Genomic DNA, 23,120 nt, shown 5'->3' on the forward strand with positions numbered 1-23,120 from the left:
TTTTATCTATAAACTATTTAAGAATAAAGCAAAAACCTCCCATAAAAAATGTAAGGTTCATTTAAAATGAAGGAGCATGTTATTCAAACCAAGAGAAGGGGAAACGCATCACAATCTAGTTTCAGATGCACAAATTCAAAATGATATACTTTGATGTGGCACCAAACTATCAAAGTATTGAGGCTTTTAACAATTAAATGGAAAAACAACTAATTAATTATTTAAGATTAGCTTTTAATGGCTATAAACAGTTACTCTTCTGGCAGAAGGCACTTTAGACACTCCTGATAAAAGGTTCGAAGGTAACCTTTGGCTATTTACATCTTCACATAGCCAACATACCAAACTGTGGGTTGATATCCCCTCATGCTGTGAAGTTTCTTTGTTCCAGTGAAGGGAAAAGTTTCCTGACTAGGATGGAACTTTTTCTTTGTCATGCCAGTGATGTTCGGAGCCATCAGTACCATCCAGATCAAACTTTTTTTTCTCAAAGAGAAACTTTCTTCTTTCTTTCAATGTCCAGTGTATGGTTGTCCCTTGCAAAGTGTAAATGAATATGTTGTGGACAGGGAGAAGACGTGACCGTTTTTGTTCTTCAAGTTCTTCTTTCACAGATGCCAGATTGTAGTTAATGGGCTCCAATCAGCATGCAAGAGCCTTAATTTGGGCTAAGGATCTGCCTGTGTCTTTACAGACAGCCTGTCAGATCCTTCAGCTCAGTGCAAGTGAAATTTCTTTGGTCTATCCCATAACTTTCTCATCCAACCCTCATCTAATTTCTTTTAAAAAATTTGAAGTGACTGACTTTCTGTGTCCGACCTCTGCATTGACAGCATGTTGCAAGAGGCCTTGCTTGCGAAGCTCTTTAATGCAGCCATGTTCAAAGACAGAAAGTAATTTTGCTTTTACCCTCAGGGGCTGAGGAGTGTGAGTGTCTGACAGAAAATGACACAAAAGCTAGACTTGTTAACAGATTTTGACATTTTACAATTATGGTCTTAAACTTCATTTTGGCATTCAGAGGTGGATTTGCTGGTCTACTGTAGATCACTGCACATAAAAATGTTGGCAATCAAGATGGGAATGTGGTCAGAAGGTTTTGGCCTTGACTCTCCCATGGTGGCCCTCATCTCTTTCTCACTGTTGAAGCATGAACACCAAATGCAAGTGGATTTTGTAGCAGTGGGCAGATTTATTTGTCTCTTCCTGGAAAGATTGTTGACATCCTCTTCTGTAATTTTGGTAGGCTGGTTACTCCCGAGAAGATTTACCACTTTTCAGTATTTTTTTGCCATCTGTGGGTTTCACTATAGAGTTGCTGGAGCTTTAGAAATGGCTTGGTAACATTTTATTTCTTCTCTGTGGCTGGCTCGATACTCCATGAAAAGTTTCCTACGGTTCCATATTTGTAGATAATGGCTCTGACTGTGGTTCAATTAAGTCAAAACGCCTTAGGAACTGAATTTGAAATCTTTACAAGTTTGTTACATTCTGGTAGTCCCTTGTCTGATTTTTTATTTCTTTAGATTAGGGCATGATGCATTGCTTTTTAAGATCTGTAGGTCAATGGTCTGAAGGTCAGAAAGGTTCTGTTAAACGGCTTATTGATTCTACAGGTCAGGCCGTTATCAGGCCTGGGTGTGGCTAGTGAAAATGAACCAAATAATTTGATTAATCACAGCAGTTTCATAAATTAAAATTGTGACAATTGCTTTTCACAAAAGCCCAAGTTGGTTTAGATAGCATAAAGATATACTATAAGTTTTTTTTTTTTTATCCTTCATTGTCTGACATTAAAATGTAATCTCATACTTTGAAGTATGACAAAAAAGTTCAATTGGAAGGAATCTGTACGGACAAACAATTTTTAATGACACGTGAAAAGGTGAAAAGGGAACATTTCAAATGATTTTTGGTATTATTAGACAAAGATAAACAATACACAATAATTGGTCTAGTCAAACGTGGTCTGGAATATTCTGAACTCAAAATATTTAAAACCCAATTTGTGATTTGAGAAACATTTACAAGTGGAAAAAAGGGATTCTTGTTTTTTTCCTGTTATATTGCCAAAGTCTTTCTCATGTCGTTCTTGTGAACCAAGTAATGGGAATCACCTCGTATCGTGGCGTGGATGTTTTGTTCCACTCACTAGTCATCAACATTTAAATAAAACAAGATGCCAAATACATAGTTAAGACAAGCATAAAAGCAGCCAAGTAAATAAACAATTCAACCATTCATAAAATTCTTGCTTACAACATAAGGCTGAGGGGGATCCCAGTGAACCCAGTCGTAGATGACAGATTTCTCCTCCCTGGTCACATATTTTGCCCAAGGCGAGATCCTGTAGAGGCGCTCGCCATCCTTAGTGTGAACTACCACCTGGGGAAATAAGATAAATGAGTGTTATGTTAAAGCAAGGACACCTTGAGTGATAGAAGGTGGACACAAAAACAGCCACTACAGTCAGCTGGCATACGGTTAGAGAACAAAAGCAACTTTGCATTGCCTGATGAGATGGAATGATAATGAAAAACAATCCAAACCCAAAATGAGCCCAAGATTTGCAGGATGCAACATTTCCAAAGTTAAACACTTAAATGCAGATAAGAAGAGGAAATCTTTGAAAGTCATCAAAGGCTGAGACTCCTGCGCATATCTTCCTCTAAATGTTTGTGATTTTACAGCCTGCACTTATTTACGCCTTCCAGCCATGAAATGCTTACATCATAAAACTGAGACATTAGTCTCTTTCCATTACACAGAGAGAATGTGCAGACTGTTCAACCAATAAACTAAACATTTTTTAGAAATCTTTCATCATAAAAAACACACGTCTGTTCCATCTCCCTGCTCTGCGGCACAAAATGTATAACTCTGTATCTTTCTCAGCGAAAACAAGGCGACAAGCTGCAAAGTATTGACCAGAACACTAAGTGAACCTGGATTTGGTGGTGATTATGCTGAATTATATTTGCCTGTATGGGGCAACTCTGATTGGTTTTTAAAACAGCAACTTACTGGCTTATCTCAAGAAGGGATTTGAGCCAGGGAACAAATTAGAAAAAAAAAAAAAAACACGACAAAAAAAGAAGAAAAAGAAACAGGACGTCTAAATCATTATTCCTTGCCTTTCATCCATTATGTCCTGCAATTGGGGTTTGGATGGGGCTAAAATAAACACACTTTGGAAATCTGACAAGTTACTTTGCTCCCATTGTCGAATAATAAAGGAGAAAAGCAGTGTGGGAGCTGGGAAAAACCCACCAAGAAATCGACGTATTACCCACAGTATGTGTTCGCCCTATTTTGTCCCCTGCAGAAACGGGCATTAGAACTCAAGTAAATCTGGCCACTGTTGTGAAGTAATGACCGCTCCAATGCCACCTGCCTGTGAGGCGGTAGCCAGACTCCCCTCTGGGGTTTTTTCATTATGGGCAGGCCACCTAGGAGTTAGCTGCCTGGTTTCCATTATGACAAGCCTCATAGTTTATAGGATTAGGAAAAGATAGTTAGATAAATGGACTGGCATAAAGCCTGACAGAGTCCTGGTCCTTCAGACAAATTGGCCAGAATTAGGAACATTAGAGAAAACTTTGACTGCTGGGCAAACTGAAACACTGCCTGAGCCAGAAGAACAACTTGGAGCTGGTCAGTGTGCAAGAAGTAAAGTGAGGCTAAAACATAAAAATATTTGTTTTATCACTTCAGCTGCTGATTTGCTGTTTGCACACAGTCACAGGGTTAAAATCACTGTTTTTGAGGGAGGTTTACAGTATGATAAAAAACAACAAACATCTTATAAGACAAGACATGTGTGCATAAGTTTGAATTTACTGTGACCCCAACAGGGTCAATCTGATGCCTACTGGCTGAATTGTATACATTTTGAATAAATCTTCTTATGTAAAACAGCTTTATTCACTTTTTGTAACCATCAACAACCCTCTGGCATAATTCTAGCTTTTGACACCAGATCATATAAAATCGGTTCGTTTCTTGCTGTAGATGTTGTTGTTGAGAATGATCTACCGTCTTTTTTCAACAGGGTTAAAGTTGGGGCCATTCCAAAGAATTAGTGTATTTCAAATCCAGTTGTGATGCACGATTGTCCTTTTGGAAAACCGAGTTATGTCCAAGTTCCATAACTGTTGCTTCAAAGTGAAGTTTAGGAATTTGGAGGTGCTTCTCCATCACCAGCATCACGGTTCTGCTAGCATATTTGACAGTTGTACAAGTCAAATCTCGTTTCCTCCAAACATTCTTCTTGTCATTATGCTCAGGTGTTTAAGCGGTTTGTAGTTTGGGTTATAAACTGGATTGATTTGGGTGTTCCAGCAAGAAAATGATTTCAAATTCATATTAAATAAGGCTTGGAATGGACAAGGCTAGAGACTAAGGTCAAGATTACCAAACTGAAAAAGAACTCATAACTACTCAAAGTGTGTGTGTGAAATTTTGAACCGATGCAGATAAGAACTCCCCCTTGTGTAATTGTTGTATAATCCACCTAGAAAAAATAAATAGTTAAAGTACATCACTAAAAGCCAGAAATAAATAGGACATTGATGCCACTGATGAGTGCGTTTATACCTCTGACCAGCATTAAAATAGAATTTTTGCATTTTCCATGCCAAAGCAACCCCCACAAAGGGACAAAACCCGTTTATGAAGAAAAATTAGGCCTCGAACAAGGGGGATGGGAGGGCAAACCGCTCTCCATGAGAGTGATCGGAGGTAGGCTTTTGCATCAGCAAGGGAGAGCTGTGGAACTAATTCCAAAGTGGAGCTCACAGCAAGACTGCTATTCATCGGCAGCAGGGGTGCACAAGGAAAGGCCAGGTGCCAGCATTTCCATCTGCTTCTTATCGTCCTTAGACTGACCTCTGCAGACAATGGGAGCTGGGCATGCGGTCCGGGGCGCAAGACTGTGCCAGAGATGACCCGTTCCCAAGGAGAGAGCCCGTAGCGATGCCATCCTCTCCTCGTCTGGCATCACAATTTTTAGGTTATTTCTCATGCATGCTGAGACAATGCATAAGGGGAGGTGCATCGTTTGCATTTAACCCTGAGGAATTATTTACTGAAGCTTAAAACTAATCATGTACATGGACTGCGGGGTGCATTTTGAACCGGGAGGAGGGAAAAAAACGGAAGAAAAGAAAAGAGAGCACAGCCCTGAGGTATTCCTCACAGTGCGCAGATGGAAGCTGAAATCAAAGCCATCAGATGGGGCTCTTCAGGTGTATCTGCTCTCCACTGTGCAGTCTGTGTACATATAGTAATCTCACTTCTGCCCTGTGATTATGACATGTTGTTGATGGCGACACGCCAGGTTTCCCCTTAGTTCATAAGACACCGCACACGACAGCTTGAAAGTGACAACTCTCTGCTCCGTCACGGCCAGACGTCACCCACTGAGGGCGTGAAAAGAAGCATGAAGACATTCTGTTCTTTACCTTCAGCTTGGTGCGATGATCCACAGCTGGAGAGTTGTCAGACTTAGGTGGAATAGTCAATTCCCACTTGCCAAACTCTTTCTTGGAGTAAGGGTGAGAGAATTTGTCCCAGCCATCTATGGGGAAACAAACAGAATTTAAACACTTTAAATTCAGCTTATTTACAAATGTCAGTATTTTGATCAGGTCCTGATGACAATAAATGCATGAGTTAGATCAATGAATTAAAGAAAGACAATGTGCATATTTTGTAACCTTTTTTCGTGGTAGGTCTCTGCATTTATTAAGAAACATACAGCTGTGATTCTTCAGACGACAGTAATGGTTCCGTTTAAACCACATTTCCATTACTCATCTCTATCTTTCCTTCGCGATCACAACAATGCATAACAACTTTTACACTACAAATATTAACATCCCAAATTTGAAAGTCATTAAATGTGACTCATTTCATTCACTCCCGATATGAAAAAAATTATAATTCTCCAGAAAAATGCACAATTTGGCCAAATCACATTCCCCTTCCAGAAAATAAAATTCAAAAAGCACACACAAAAAAAAAAAAAATCAAAGGTATCAAAAAGTGTAAACACAAGGAACAGTTCATTTCTGTCAGTGCTCCATTTTTCTTTCCGACTTCTATGATCTATTTTCACACGCTCCCTCACAAAAACGCCCTTACATAACCCCTTGCTGTTGTGTTTGATCTCTCTACTGATCTTTGGGTCATGTGACTATTGCAACAGAGAATACAGCAGAGGCCCCCCTACATCCAAAAATAAAAAAAATAAAAAACTGATCAGACTGCATCGTAAATTCTATATTTAAAGGCAACAACATTCCCAGTTGTCCACGACTGACAGAACACAAAACATTTATTATAAAGTGACCACCCTGGCCTGTCAATTTAAGATGTTTTCATTCTGCAACGCATATCTGCTTGCTATTCATGAGTGGAAACAAGGCAAGGATAGAAAATGAATCACAGGAGATGCGCTAGAAGTGTTGGGGTACAACCCCAGCATTTTCACAGGTAGAAAGTCATATTTTTGCGCTATTTATTTATCTCCCTTAGCCTAAACTCGACTGGGGGAAAAAAAAAAAAAAAAAAAAAGCAAACAAAAACAAAAAGAAAACAGTGCATTATGCATCCAACCTGCACCATATTCATGACTAGGGCTGCTGGGCTGTTTCCACATTTGCTATGAAATTGAAATCAAATAATATGACTGAGCCGTGTCAAAATGTAATCTCTCACTGAATTGAATGTTGGAATTGAGCTGCTGCCCAAGGTCTTGGGAAGATAATTAAAAAGGAGAAGGAAGTGTAGGAATACAGAGAGAGGAAAGCGCAGACACGGAGCTAACTAGCACAAAAATGAACAAAAAACAAATTGATACATTTCCACTTTTGCACACAGAATCAATCCCAGGGTATTAACATTTCCACTAATGCTAATAATATCGTTTTCACTGTAGCAAAGAGATAAGAGTTGTACCGTCCTGCTGCCTTCTGGGTAGAACTTGGTCTTCCGATGTGGTTTTAAAAATATTCCAGAAGAACTATCTTGAACATTTAACCTCTATTGAAGATATTTTTATGGATGTTAGCCATCACAGATTTTCTGGGGGAAAAAAATCCTCACATTTCCTCAATATAGAGGAATAAATTTCAAATGATTGCCTATTAGCAAAAATAATTTATAGTAAACTGTTCAATTTAAAAAATAAATAAAGGGATATGGCAGATGTTTTATCAAAGAAGTATTTTCAACAGAATAATGTGTTTTGTTATAGAGAGTGATGCACAAATATAATATCTTTGGTTAGAATGTGTAAAAAGTCCCAAATAGATTGATTTATTTTTTTTTTGCTGAGAAAATAAAAAAAAAAAAAAAAGAAATTCATTGTTAATTTTGAAAATGTTCATTTAGGAGTTAAAACAATTGTCTTGCACATTTTATTAACAAAAACACTCATGGCACAACTATTTGTACTTTCTCCTCTCATCTCCTAGATCATATTTTTATTCTTCCAGAACATGGAATCAAGTCTGGAAAACTGGAATTTAACCATACCAGGAAAATGATTATCAAATGCTGTAGTTTTCCTGAGCTACAAACCATGGGGGTTTTCTGTCAAACAAAAAGAGTTTGAGATCATTGGTTTACTTATGCAATCATTCCTAGTCTCTTATCTGTGCATGCTTTTTTTTCAGTTCAGTGTGATTGTGTCATACCTTTGCTTTGCTGCTCTCCTCTTTGTCACATCTGTATGTCACTGCAAAAGTGCCTCTACATTTTGCTGTAAGAGCAGTTGGACAGATGAGTGTGTGCCTCTGTAACGCATGCAGAACTGCAACTTCGAAGCAGCTCCAGGTGTAAGCACACCATCGAGTGTGTCAGCACACCACGGGCTCTGGGTGCTTTTCTTTGTGACCATGACCAGAGCCATCAAAGCTCTGCACAATCGATGCAGTGACACACCAAAGAGTTCTGCTGAAGTCTTGACAGCTCTGTCGCAGGACGCAGTCACAAGTTGCCGAGGTTATGGGGGAAAAACACACAGAGCCTTGGTTGAGTAGAACCTTCTGCCATCTGTCAATGCTTCGAGATTATAATGTTTTGTTGTGAAAAAAGGAGAAAGGAAATGGACAAAGAGCTCTCCAGCCACTCTGGCGAGAATGAGGAGAACGGTAAAAATAACTGAGTCCTGAAAGACCTCATTTATTTTAACAACACACAGTTAGCAAAGGCTTTTAATCAGGCTTGTTAATTATTTTTTCATTTCTCTGCAGATTCCAGAAAAAAAAAAAAAAACATCCAAAAGTATTGACCTAAAATTATTTTCAAGTTCAGGAACTGGGGAAAATAACGATTTAATTAAAAACATAGTGGTTGCACACTTTCAACAACTTTCTAACCAATGATGAAATAGCCAGCAATTGAAATGTTAACACAAATACTCCACATTTAAAGTCTTGAATATGCAAGTTTATACTGTGTAATCAATATTTCCTAACATTTCTTTCACCCTGGAGGGCTGTTTGAACAAGACAACACCCTCTTGGTGCTTTATGCTGACCTTTTTCTTACAGACTTAATCAGCTTAGAGATTCATGTTTTCTACCTAAATCACCATAAAGACACGCTGTCAGGATATTTCAGGACATATTTAATACAACAGAAAACAATGCAAAATTTCAATAATCTGGTGTTAATTAGTGAAAACCAGTTCAACCGTTAGGCAAGAGAACAAAACTCATGTTACTTACTGAATTCACCAGTGAGAAAAAGGGCCTCAGCAGCAGGAGCCCATTCCTTGAAAAACAGGCTGTTGTCGGGCAATCGCTGCACACCAAAGCTGCGATAGCTGCGTGTGAACTGGTCAACGCCTCCCTCTGCCTCCTCCAGCAGAAGGACCTGCTTCCTTAGCATGTCATGCCTTTCAACCAAACAGAAAAGATAAATTAACGAAATGAAAATTCAACATAACACTGAAATTCTTATGGCTATGTTCAAAGTTCTACAATATAAAAGAAGGAAAATTCACAAATTCTAGGCTTATTTCCAGTATTTTGAGTGTCTCTGTTTCTAAATAATAGTTCTAGGGTCTTTGGAAGACAAACAGCTGGTTGGCTGGTGACCACAATCAAACAATTTTCAGGTGACCAGCTGGTCAGAAATAGAGAAATCTGGTCTTTTTCCCCCCATCAGTGCCTGAGTGTTGATGTTAAAAGTTGAGCAATCAGCAACACTCTTGAGTGTGGAAGTTGTATTGCAAGGAGATGCCTCAAAGCTTGCCATTTCTGGTGTCAATGCCATTTATCAATGAAATCAGAGCAAGCACAAACACATAACTACAACCACGTACACAGAAACTCACTGCTCAGGGGAAACTTCGAGAATCTAGTTAAAATAGCCTCGCAGTTCTCTCTTTGCCCGAGTACCAGCATAAAACCCCAGAATGCACAGGGAGAATGTAGAAACTTCATGCAGAAAGACCCCAGGCCAGCATTTGAGCCCAGGGCATTCTTACTGCAAGGCAACAACTGCTCCACCATGCAGACTTCGACAGAAACCATTAAGGATGAAAATTTATTAGTCTGTTTTAGTTTCTTAACTTCGGTCATGAAGCATGCTGGATTGGAAACCTTTGCCAATCCTTTTGGAGATGTCAGATTTAATGTAATTGTGTACATTCTCCATGGCGTTGACACAGGAAACTCATGTTTACATTTACAGGTGCGTCTCAATAAATGCTAAGTTCAATATTCCTATCACTCATTTCATAACGTGAAACTCATATTCTATTGTGACATATTTCAAGCCTTTATTTACTGAAATTTTGATGGAGATGGCTTACAGATAATGAAAATTCAAAATTCTGTGTCTTAGAAAATTTGAACATTGTGAAAATGTTAAATACTGAAAACTAATGGTGTCACACTCCAATCAGTTAAAACGCCGACCAAAGGTTTCCTGAGTAGGGTTCATTATATTAATTATAATTATCACAAGCATTGTATCAATAAAAGTCATAATAGAAGAAATTACAACATAAAAATATAAGCTGGTCACATCAGGACATAACTCATTTATTATTTTTGTCTGAGTAAAGACATAAAAAGAAGGCATTTGAACTATTTCTAACATGATGCAAATGTTTGACTGGTATGATGTTTGCATATCTAAATTGTTAGCAACAGTAAAAATAGATTTCCTAATTTCCTTTTAATCGTCAGTGTAACAAGCAATTGCAAACGCAAAACAGCGATCAAGCGCTCTGCAGTCATGCATGGGAAAAGTTTGATTTCCTTTATCATTATAACATTTCTCGAAGCATTTCAAAAACATTCTAGCACAAGCAGCCCTTGGTGCCTTATTTTTTTTTTCTGCACCTTCTTTTTTTAATCTTTTTGAGGTTCTACCTCCAGATGAAAACCTGCCTCTCTGCCTTCAGAATGTATGACTACAGGCATTTCCTAAGAGATAAACGTCTGTCTATTACCTTGAACTGCAAAAGACAGACTAACTAGTTTACAATTTATCTCACTTTCGTTTCTGCAGGCAAGCTGGTGTCCATATCAGATTCCCCGGGTACAGAGTGCCTCTCTCAGCCAGCAGAGTTAAATGTACTCCATCCCCTATAGCCCTGAACCAAAGCTGAGGCTCGCCTGTGAATGCCCTGGGGTTTAATGATGATTTCTCAGCAGCTGCTTCCTGACTCAGGCATGCTGGATGCAGGCAGTGGCTACCAAATGGAAACCTTTAAAGTCTGACCAATGCTGCCACATGCCTCCTATAGCACTTTGTCACAATTTTGAGAATATGCTGAAAGAAAAGAGAGCACAAAAACAAAGTGACCCAGAGTTACAGTACTTACACCCCTAAAAATTTTGTGAATGACTTTAAATGAGGCAAGTAAACATAATTCAGCCCTTTATGAACACGCTGTCCTCTACCAACAGTGATTTGAAGTACACCACTAAGTCCACCTCCAAATAATTTAAAGCTAAAAAGATATATATTTAAACTAAGTCTTGGAGTGGTCTAGTCAAAGCCCAGACATAAATCTGATGCTGTGGTATAGCCTTTATTTTTGCTCAAAACCCTCCAATGTGACGAATAAAAAACAAATCTTAAAAGAGGAGTGGGTAAACATTTCTATGCAGTCTTATAAAAGACTAATTGTCACTTTCATACAAACTTCTAGGTTTAGGGAGGAATTATGTTTAAGCTACTTTCAGCTCATTTTGATATCTTTCTTCTCCTTCATAAAGTAAATGTTTGAATGCTGGTTGTTTCATTTTATTTTGGGTTCTCTTTGCCTTTTATGTATATATATTTATTTATTTATTTATTTTGATGATCTGAAACATTTAGGTATGTCAAAATAATCACATATTTGCCTGCTTCGCAAATATTTTTCACAGTAGAGCATATTCTGTGTCTGATTTTACTTCGACATAAATCAGAACATGGTAATAAACAAACAGATGCGTGACAAAATGTGCCTCTGAAATGTATTCTTTCAACAGTTTTTTTTTTTGTTGTTTTTTTTTTATTTAATGTCTTGACAAATTATGTGTTTTATTATTACAAAATTCATGCTGCTTCACATGAGACTCTGTGGCAGCATTTGGTTCGATGACACCCGCACATAAAGCAGCAAAGAGCAGAAGCTTCGGCCATCTTATCACATATGGCAACCCTTTTTTTTTTTTTTTTTCCTGGAGTGCTGCTCCTGAATTCCAAATGCAGTGAAGTCGGTATTAAAACTGCAGAACTGTGGCTCACCTCATAACTAGTTTCTTCTCTCTGCATTCACCTGAAACCTTCCCGGTTCTCTGTAGATTTTTATTATGTGTTGACATTTTATGTTATCATACTATCTGTGAGTTATTGAGGCACTACAAACAGAAGCTAAGGGAAGGTTTTCAGACCCATTCCTGTTTTCCACAGTGAGCAAACCTTCAGATTCAACTTGAGTGAATCTTTGTTTTTTAATTGCCAATTACACATATTTTGAGAATGTTGTAATCCATTCAACTATGTAAACAGACTATTCATTATAATCCTTCCTCTCAACTAGGGTGTCCCAAAGTGTAGCATGGGGGCCCATTTGCAGTCCTTAAAATTATTTTGTGCGGCCTTGTTCATTTTATGCAGATGCACATTAGACAATTGTTTGGATGCAATTTTCTTTCATTTTTTTCAATACAGAAATCAAACTACTTTGCTTGTTTCATTAAATAGTGTGTTTAATTTATTGTTGAGCAGGTAAAAACAAATGTTTTTGCAATTTTAATCAACAAATTAAAATAATCATCAAAATATTATTATGGCAAGTCTCATATTTTAAGTGAAGGTTTAGTATAAATAGAACATTTATGTTAAATTCACTCTTTGTATTTTTGAGTGCAATGGAATGGGCTTTTTCCCAAATCGAGATGCAACCACAGTTTCAATACTGACCAAAAGATCCTGACTAAATTTTCACAAACGTTGTTTAAACTAAAAATCCACAGGCAGCTAGCAGTGTACAATACATCAAAAATATATATATTTTTACAATGAACTCTGTCAATATGCTTTGTAAAGTAAAATACCAGTGCTTATTTATCTGATAGAAGATGCTAAAAATCCTGAGTATGATTAAACCTTTCTAAATATTTAAGCTATAGCTGCTTTAAGTTATGGAAATGCTGACTTTTGTTAATATTACATAGAGCAAAATAATAGTTCCTAAAATGTTGCAAAAACTTGTAGAGGAGAAGATTGTAGTTGGGGCTTTGTCAGTTCATCTTTTCATCAGGGAGTTTCACATCGGAAAAAAACAAAAACTTCTGTTGAAAAACAATGGATAAAAGTTGATAAAATTATTTTTATTTTTCTTCCAACTTTTTTAATCCCCATTTCTAAACCAGTCTTTTAAGATGGCTACAGAAGGTAAACATCGTCTTCTGCCTGGTTCCAAAATAAAAATATAAACTAGAGGAGGGGGGGAGCTTAAATAGTATAATGTAGTCCAAAAATGAATATATTTTAAAATAAATTTAGATTGTTCACAGCTCTCATATTCAATCTCAAAAAACTGCTGGATGCCACAGCGGAGCAGCAAAATCTCACTCCAAAAGAAGAAGGAAAAAAAAAAGTGGGCCCCCTAAGCCAGCACTTTATAGAGCCCTCCTCCTCGTGGAAACTGACTGATCTTATCCTCTACTTCTTATGAGGCTTTTAAGTCTAAGAATGTGGTTTTTAAAGCAGAGAAAACTCTTGAGGTTTGCCTACTTCGTACTGCACAGCGGGGGCTCACATTCAGTAACATGCCGAACTGGCTCCCACAAGAACACAAGCGCTCAGGTTGCAACATACAAGAGGTAGGAAAATCTTTTCACTGCTTCACTGACACACCACAAATACCTGATTGCTGCTGAAATAAAAAAGGGCAACTTATTAAAGGCCCAGTTAAACAAAACTATTAACACTAAGGCTTTTTCATTCCATTAATTGTAAAGTATTTTATTCAGATGATGGATTGAATAGGGGACGTCCACAGCTTGAATAACCTATTGGTGTGTTCCTTAGTCTTCATGATATTGCTTGTCCACTAATGGTCTCTAACTAGCCTCTCACAGCTTCACAGAGCAGCTGAATTTATTCTACGATTATATTACAAACACATATTCGATTAGATGACTTCTGAACTACATTTAGAGGCTTAGTTCAAATAAATGCAACAATTTGGGGCGCTTCATTTGAACAAAAGATGTTTTTTTTTTTTTAAATTGGGTTGATCTATCACATAAAATAAAAAATAAATAAATACGTTGAAGTTCAAACAACAGACTTTTAGGGTTTTAGTTTTTATATTCTCATCCATTTAGTGATAATATCATGAGAATAAAGTCTTAAAATCACCAGAATAAAGATGCAATATTACCAGAAGAAAGTAATATGATTAAAAGAAAAAAAGTTGCTTTGCTTAGAAAAAAGCTGTGACAGTCATCAATATCTGACGTGTGTAGCTAGGATTACTGTGACATGCAGTCACAGTCACAAAGTTGCCTAAAAAAAAAAAAGACACTTTCATTTTTATGACAATAAATAACCAAAAATATCATGATACGATTTTAAAATTCATTGTTGTTCACCCTTACACAGAGGGGTTTAATTCTTCTCCAGACCCAGAAGATGTTCCTTCTACGGAGCCACAGAAGTGTGAAAAACCAAGTGAGCATCGAAACATCCAGTCTGGGGTGATTTGGAGAAAAAGTGACAAACTTACCAAATCTGGCAGCAGCTGTGGAGCAGTTCTGCTGTACTGTTTTGCGGCCTATTTTGTGCTGTATATTTGTGGCCAGAGGTGCATTCTTTGACTTTACTCTTTAGAGATTCTGTCTCGCTTACACTTCATTAGGAAAACTGGCCTGTGTGGGCTTTGTACCAGTTCTGGTTCAAAGTGTCCGCTGCCAGTTCTTGAAGTGAATGTAGGACAAAAGCTTAGTTCCCCACTGACAAAACGAGCCAGCTTCAAAGAGCTTTGAATTAAATAAACACGACACATGTATTTACCTACAACAGCATTGGGTGGTTCAGAAAGAGCTGAAGTATTTATGAAAACATCTGCATAGGTGGAAATTAAAGTTTTGACAGTAAAGAAAAATGGGTGATTTTACCTACAATTACTTTCATATTGGTGGCAAAACTCTCCAAACTGCAAGATGAGGAAGATTTTATACAAGAATAATTTAGCATCAGACCTTCATTTCCTGATTTTGGTCAGCCATTCAGTGCCACAAAGTAGCTTACATTTTATATCCACAGAGTAACAAGCTCAGAATTTAGACATATTTAGAAGATTTACAGTCATTTCACCAGTTTTTATGTAAACAAAAGCCCTTTTTATATCATTTAACTTCCCATTTCAAAGAGAAACGCACTCATTTGGGCCAATGCAATTTTCTTTGAGGTCTGCCCTGAAGAATCATTTTATTTTTAGAACAAGGACAAGTGGAAACGTGTGCTAAAGATGTTTTGATGAAAAGTATTTTAAATATAGTCAGAAAAAAAGGAATTGTTCCTATCTGTGGGAAAATATCTCTAACCTATATCTGTCTTTTGATAAAGTAAAAATAAAAGGGTATTATTATTATTATTATTATTATTATTATTATTTGTTCTCCTTGATTACAGCATATTATGGTAAAATTGATAGATCCTATGCTCTGATTATTTGACTTGTGCATACCTTGATGTCACCACTCTGTCATATATGTATGACATAATTGCGATTTTAATACACAGATTGTATCAAAAATATATAACACCCGCTAAAATAAACCACAGAATAAACCCATAAACCCACTACATAAACATACTTGGTGTTCTGCTCTATAGAATAACAATGTAATATCTCCAGGGCTAGCCAGCCTATCATAAGCTGCTTAACACACATGCCAGTCCCAGCTTGCTAACTCTTTAACACAGCTTCCTTAAACAAAGTGATGGGTAGCGCTAAGTGGTAGCCTTCTTTCAGCCAGCTGACCACCAATGCCCAGCAATAGATGGCAAAGTGCTCAGTATGTGTTAGTTTATGCCCACTCCAGCATCTTGTCTGGTGAATTATAAGCCTTAGGAATTAAGGTTCCTAAGGTGGAAGGAGGGAAAAAAATCATTTTAAACAACACAACTTTTAGAAACCTTTGTATACCACATAGGGCTGTACATTATAATGTACATTAAAAATCTGCATTTTAAAATGTTATCGCAAACATTTTATGCTTGTGCTACAAAACTACAAATCTCTATTGAACCAGTCCTATGAGCTAAAAATCCTTTACACAGCCCTGCTTTGAAACCATCAACTGCCCCTTACAGAGCCCTGTCCAGCAAAGCTTCCATAGGTTACACAGGCTCAGTGGTCTTGTTTTTATATCATTTTGTAGTATTTGTGAACAAAAATCACAAAAAAATGTCTTAACTTGAAATCCAACTAAATTTAGTATTTTTTGCCATATTGGTCATGAGAAACTTATTCAGTAAAGACATAGAAGTCATTGCTTCATATCTCTAGTCAAATTCAGCTTATTTTATTTTATTTCATTTTATTAAATGCCTTTGTATTTTAACAAAAATTACAGTCTCGCAATAGTATTTCAAATAATATTTGTATCCATCTCTGGGAAAAAGCTGAACTCTGCGTCAGGTTAACACTCTCCTGGTTGCAAAATGTGAGAATCTAAATATAGAGTGATCGGTTCTGTTGTGATGTGTTGCGTGAGTGATGGTGACAGCTGAAGCACAGTGGTGTCGAGTCCATCTGGATCACATGAAGACACACATGAGAAAGCTGTTCAGCCCTTGATCTTGGATCGTATTGGGGGTTTACGTCAGGTCTTCAGTAGGGAGACTTTAAAATAACGTCCTTCTGACTGAGGACCGAGGAAGCAAAGGAAGAGGAAGTAACAGTGTCTGAACAGAAGTCAACTGCCAAAAAACAAACTTTATTTGAGTATTGTGACATCATATAGTGGTGACTAACTGATGTCACTCTAACCGAAATTGTACTAGCAGAAAATTCCTTCACTTTTTACAGCCAAATTTAATCAACTAATCAAATCACATGTTCCTTCTGATGCGCTTTTGTGTGTTCAGATAATTACTACAGTAAACCCTGGCATTTGCTGTTCAGTATTTGTCGATTCACCATTCACAAATTTTTTCGTGTAACACAACTCCAATTTGTTCATGAAAACTTTGCCTATCCATGAAGCACACAAGAAAAAAGCTGAAATACATAAGTGCAATGGTATTTTACACGCCATTGGCTGGTGTTTGCGAAGCAGCCAGTCCAGCAGCAGAATTCATTTCCATGGTGTTGATTGGCTGTAGAATAGAGACAAGGAAGACTGCATCCATTAGCTTCTTCTTAATTTTTCTAAGGATTTTATCTATTAGTATGTGGCTGTGATGTAATGAATAAATGGAGTCCACTTTACTCAGCAAAACTGTACTAATAATGAAAATAATAATCAGTTTTGCTCCAAACACCCTTCCATGCAGATTAACATTAATTGCTGGATGTTTAGTTTTTGCTGAAAGCCCTTTGCTTGTATTTGGACTCCTGAACTTGAGATCAACTGGTCCAATTTTAAATATCTGAACTCTAAAAGTGAAGAGACATGTACTTTTTGTTTAGTGAGTCATTTTAAGGTACAAATTGTACTGCAGTTAAAAAAAAAACATACACTACTCAACCCTTCCTGCAGAATTGTGCAAGAGGAAGGTTAAATATTGAAGCGTGTCAACAGAACTCTGCACACTGTAGCAGTGACATGTAAACAGCCACAGCAGCTGTTTTCACAATCCCTTTCAAAAACCGCATCCCAGTGAAATTAAACAAGAGGAGAAACAAGCAACCACAAAAACTAATTGGGATGAGAGAGTTCTCCTGGAATCAGATTAACTGTGCATAGCGTCTCTCTGTGTGACATGAAAGTTGATTAGACCTGAAAAATGGGCAGCGCTGAGCCCTGGGTTGGTGGTGAAATCCAAAGAATCAATCATTGTGGTCATAGGTCTCCTTCTGATAAGGCTGCTAAATTCTTGGCACTGAGACTCAGCATGCCACAGCAGCTCAAAAAAAGAAAAAAAAAAGAGATTTTGATTTCGGCTTGTGTTCGTGTTATGGTGTTTGGTCTCCGGGGATGAGAACACTGGGAGCTTATCAAGAATTAACCTTGACACAGCAGCAATTCTATATGTAAAATACTTTATGTGCAGCGTTTATCAGCAGGACAGGTGTTGGAGACATGTCTAGTGTGCAGTGAAGCCTAGAAATCCCAAGCTGTGTCTTAGATGGAACTGACATGCTCATCTCTCTGCGAGGCTACAGCCCTGATCGCTGGCTCCAAATACTAAGCAGGTGGTCCCTTACCTGCCACATTAGAAACGAGATCTGACACGGTAATGAAAACACATGAAACTATGTGGTCCCTTAGTGGAGTTTTGAGGCTTCGTTTCACTGAAGGATGACCCAAAATGAGCAGATGCCTCTCCGGGTTATTATTACTGTCATCTTCTGACTGAGAAACAGGACATCATCAGAAGAGGGTGATTTAACATGAGCTGGAAATTAAGTTGAACAACTTCAATGCAATGAGATGAGATAGAACCATTTCTATTCAATAAAGTGTCTAAAGTGCGATAATAAGCAGCACAGAATTACATTTCTGGCACAGTTGTGCAGTAGTTTTTACAGACAAGCAGATGGTGAGCAATGAACAAGTCATTTAATGTAAAAAAAAAAAAAGTATGAGTAAAGAATTAAATAAAGTTTGTAAAAGAGTACATTTGTTCATAGTTTTGTTTTAAAAATATATTTGTTCACATAGTCAAAGAAAATAAATCACATATAATTGTATTTCTGCTCATGTAAAACTTAGGTTTTGTTATGGTAAACATAGCCTAGTTCAAGTAAATGCCAAAAATCGCCCTTCTTTAGAGCTCACAAGAAAGCTTACAAAATGATGCTCTAGTTCAGTCTCATTAGGTAAAAGAATAGTTTTTAAAGTTAATAATTTGACAGATTGACAGCGCTAAGATCCTCCTCCTGGCTCTGATTGGTTGTTTCTGATCAAATGGTGGCTTTCTGCAGATGATCAGTGGGACCACAGGGTCCCAATATAAAACAAGACAGATTGTATGTCTCTTTTTATACATATGCATATTTGTTTGCATATTAAAACAAATTGCAACATTTTTTTTGCATATTTGTTTTAACAAATATGCAAAAAACATAATGTTTGTGAAACTTACATACTGCAGCTTTAAAACGTAAACTTCACTAAAACAGGTTGGTTTTAATGAAGTTTTTTAGATTGTTGGGTATTGATGGGTATTAAATATTTTGAGATAAGTAACACACAAATTTAAGGCAAATATCTCCAGAGACTTGCAAAACAAAGAGGTTCTATTTACAATTATTCAGGGCTATCATAGTAAAGAGGGACTAAATACAATTGCACACCACACCTTTCAGATTTCTTGTAAAGTAACAAAAACATGCAATGCTTTTCTTCCACATGTAATGCAATTTGAGAGCCTGACAGGAGAAAATGCGAAGGTGATAAAATACTGCAGGACTTTTTAAGAATCTGAGAAAGAGGAGTAACTGACGCCATGAAATAATTGCTAAATATTGCCAAACAGCCTGTCAGTTGAGCTTAATCCAAACACAGTCTGCCACTTCATGCACGAGTCCAAGTCTAAATTTGTTTCAATGTCAACTCTGGGTTAAAAGGAGCAAATTGTGTAACACACTCTCCACCGAGCAGAGGTCAGTGGGAATGCAGGAGCTACAACACTGCAAGTGGATGCAGCTGCATATCCAAAACTCTGCACAGCAATTTGATGTTTTGTTCACACATAAAAAAACCCAGCAACATCAGACACACAGGCAGCACTGTGAACACTAGCGCCGCCTCAGCACATCACCTGACTGAAGCACGTCGGACACTTCAGCTGAAACACACAGGAAGTTGAAACGACTTGCGTTTTTCTGCAACTTGTCACGCAAAGCGAAGCTTTTCTGGCAGTTTTTTTTATTACTTTCCTATGGGCTGCAGTCATACCTGAAAGCCAGCTGGTAAGAGCAGGGTGATGAAGAGGGGGGAGGGTTGAAAGGTTAGCCCACTGTGCATGAGGGGGAATGGAGCTCTGTGCTACTTTCTCATTCGTGCCGTGGCCACAGAAGGAGACGTTCTATTGCACAACGATCGAGTTTTGAATGTCAGATGTGTTTTATGTGTTTCAAGACACGGATGCAAGGTCAGCTTGGCTCTTTCCTCGCTTTAGCGGGGGTCTTGGCTTTTACAAGCTGTGCACAGAAACCGAAGTGTGAGTCGGTTGGTTTACCTCCTCCTGAAGTCGTTCTCGTATCTTTTGAGGTTAGGGTCCGCCTGGAGAAGGTTGTTGAATTCGGGAATTGAGACATTATCCTCATGCTCTTCCATGGTTTCTGCAGCCAGACGAAACCAATCGAGCACCGAACGCTCCGGAGATGACACTGACAGAAAGGGAAAGAGAGGGGAGGGAACGTGTTTAGTGCTCTTCTAGTAACCGGAGCCCCGCAGCGAATCACGCTGCTTCTTTGCCGGAGCCCGTCCCACCACACCGGGCTGAGTTTACATCAGACCAGAAGCCTGACAGTTGATCCTGGTTCTGATGTGCGGCTCTGTGCCTTTAAGGAGCCGCTCCAAAGGAATATAAGTCGATGTATTGAGTCCTTTGCAATGGATTTGATTATTGTTTTATGAAATACAGTACCGAAACTTTGAAAAAGGCCTCCAGCTACAGATAAACATGACATTTTTAGTAGCAAATTAAACAATGTTACACATTATCATAACAATTCAAATTGTATTCTCAAGAATGGCATTGAACATAACAGAATAGTGAAATTACAAAAAAGTGGAATAGAACAATTAATAACAAGTGCATCTTAATGAATTAGAATGTAAGCATTAATTTTAACAATTTGTTTCAAAAAGTCAAATTCATTCATTATACATTTATTGCACACATAATTTTATATTTAAAACATTTATTTAATTTAATATTGATTTATTTACTTAATTTATTGGAATTATTTAATTTTAACCAATTTAAACAATCATACGGGGATTTCATAGTTAACCTAAAAGGCATTGCACCACTGGAGGAAGCTGGTGTTTCAGGTGAAAGCCCTGCATGCACAGGGAGAGAATCTGACAGCAAACTCTACTACAGCTGTTGGATACTTGCAGTTAAATGTGATTTAGAGATATTTTATTATAAATTGAGAGCATTTATTATTTTATTTACATTCCAATGAAACAATGGTTTAAACCTCCACTTCATCTAACATTCAACTTAATATTCTTTAAACTGTTAGTCAAATAAAGCAATTCCAGTCAGCCTCATTTTGTATTTAATCATTTAGGAATAAATGTTTTAAAAACAGACATCTCAATGATCAAATGAGGAAGTTATTTAGCAACATTGATTAGATATTTGCACTGTATATTTTTCTTCAAGTAGTTCCTGGTATAAATGAGTTGCTAAACAGACTACATGTTAGGGTATTTTACACTTTTTGTTTAAATACATTATTTATTTTAATTTCTGTAGTTGTTAAATCATTATGTGCACTATCTGATGTTAACATTTTTTCAACATTTTTTTTCTGTTTCTTTTGTTTTTCTATTTGAGGATGCATTCATGTCTGTGTAATGTATGAACATTTCAGTAAATATGTGTGCAAATTTAATGTAAAAAAACAGAGAAGAAAGCCACTCTCACAACCACATTTAGACACATTTAGGTGGACGTCATTTCACCCTTCACTGTTCAAATACAATGTCATGTTGCTTAGAGAGAATATGTCTTCTAAGTTTATGCAATAAAATGTTGCTGGAGATAGGTTTACAGGGTTCGAATTTCCCTTGATATATCTTACTTGCCATTCAGTCATTTCATGCATCCAATACTATTTACGGAAAGCCAGCAACATTGATTTGTTCAAAGTTTACTTTAAGAAATGTTTGTTCAGTGTCAAAGTTTACCATCATGTAACTGTGTAAAGTGGACTGTAACACAGAGCTGACATGGACGCCTGTTTAGAGCAGAATATCATCTGCAAATCCATTAAATAAATGGGCTTAATATGTTCGTTCTTAAAAGTCAAGTGTTAAAATTCAGCAGCTACTCCATTGTCCCTTCCTCCTATTACTGTTCCAAGAGGCACATATTTCCAAACTGACTGCTCAAATTATTCTAATCGTATTCTTTATTGCCACAACAGATCTCCCCACAAACCTCTTCAGAATTGAGATGACAAAGTTATTGAATTCAAGATGATAACCTTGCAATAATTTAGATTAAGTCCCGCTTTGGAGGAGGCTGATAAATATGCATGCTGCCTGAAGACACAGAGCAGCTCCTGAGGAGTGTTGTCCTTGTCACGAAATGAAACCGTCCTAGCTAAAGGTCAGAAAGTGAGTGTCATTCTAAAGAGCCATCTGTTGGTAATAGATGGAACAAGGGTGTTGCTGTCCGCCACAGAAGGTTGTGCCAATAAATGCTGTCTCTTTGATTCACGGCTAAATAACAACTGTTTACAAGTAAATGTGAAAAAGCACAGAAGCCAAGGACAATGACTGACAAAAATGTTAGATTTAGCTGAAGGATCATAACCTGAGAAGATTGTTACTGAGAAATACTAAACTTTTCTCGGTTTAATTTTCCACATATAATAGTGTCTACAATTCTGAAAGGGTAATAATCTCTGACTTCAGATGTCTCAAACTTAATCAGCACCTTTTACATATTCCCTTCTTACACAGAAAAAATATTTATTTGAACTAATATGAATTCACATATTAAAGCTGACTGGCTATTATTTTTATAAGTTATTATTTACAATAAATGTCTAATTAAATTAAAAGATAAATCCGACATTTTAATATACATTTAAAATGTCCTTTATGAATATAGCATAGCACAGAATCTGCCTGACTGAAAGCACACAGTGATGGTAGGTGCCTTGCTGTCTTGGTGCTGCTGGACCGCACAGCGACTTTTGACTCCGTTTGTCAGTCTGTCCTTCTGTCTTGTTTACACCACTAGGTTTGGATTCGTCTCTCAGCACTTACATTATCTAAGTCTTATTTCACAGTCTGGTACTTGAGTGTCTTCATCTGGGGTGCCACAGGGTTTCATTCTTGGTCTGCTCCTTTTCCCCTTTATCTGCTGCCACTTAAAACAACTACATCACCTTTCCTTTCACTGCTATGCAAATGATCTACAGATCTGTCTTTGAAATGTGATAATAGTGACTTTTAGCACTCCCTTTCTGTTTGTAGAGGTACAACCCCTGCAAGCCTCTTGCAGAATCTCATAGAGCATTAGATTGTGATCTAATGCTCAGTGCATTAGATCAGAATGCATAGAGCACACATTGAATTTAGGTCTGTTTTATTGATTTTTCACCGGGGGCTAGCTGATGATGATGATGATGATGATGATGATGATGATGATGTGTTATTAGGTAGACATTCAAATATTATAATCTGGATAGTCCTCCATGTCGTTCCAACAAATCTTGACACCATTTC

At 37.4% G+C, this 23,120-nt stretch overlaps 1 protein-coding gene across 1 annotated transcript in view; it reads right to left on the bottom strand.

Annotated features, from left to right (window-relative positions):
- Window positions 1-20,042, bottom strand: part of gbe1b (glucan (1,4-alpha-), branching enzyme 1b) — a 106,666-nt gene extending 86,624 nt beyond the window's left edge. The window contains exons 1-4 of the mRNA XM_088011660.1: window positions 19,882-20,042; window positions 8,736-8,905; window positions 5,463-5,578; window positions 2,260-2,385 (exon numbers count right to left, since the gene is read on the bottom strand). Coding sequence (XP_087867786.1) covers window positions 2,260-2,385; window positions 5,463-5,578; window positions 8,736-8,905; window positions 19,882-19,979 — 510 coding nt within the window. The 5' untranslated portion in view covers window positions 19,980-20,042. The remainder of the gene's footprint in view (window positions 1-2,259; window positions 2,386-5,462; window positions 5,579-8,735; window positions 8,906-19,881) is intronic.
- Between the last annotated feature and the right edge of the window lie 3,078 nt (window positions 20,043-23,120).

This window comes from Poecilia mexicana, unplaced genomic scaffold (genome assembly GCF_051168715.1).
Source record: "Poecilia mexicana isolate PSO_F unplaced genomic scaffold, ASM5116871v1 scaffold_13, whole genome shotgun sequence".
Taxonomy (NCBI): Eukaryota; Metazoa; Chordata; class Actinopteri; order Cyprinodontiformes; family Poeciliidae; genus Poecilia; species Poecilia mexicana.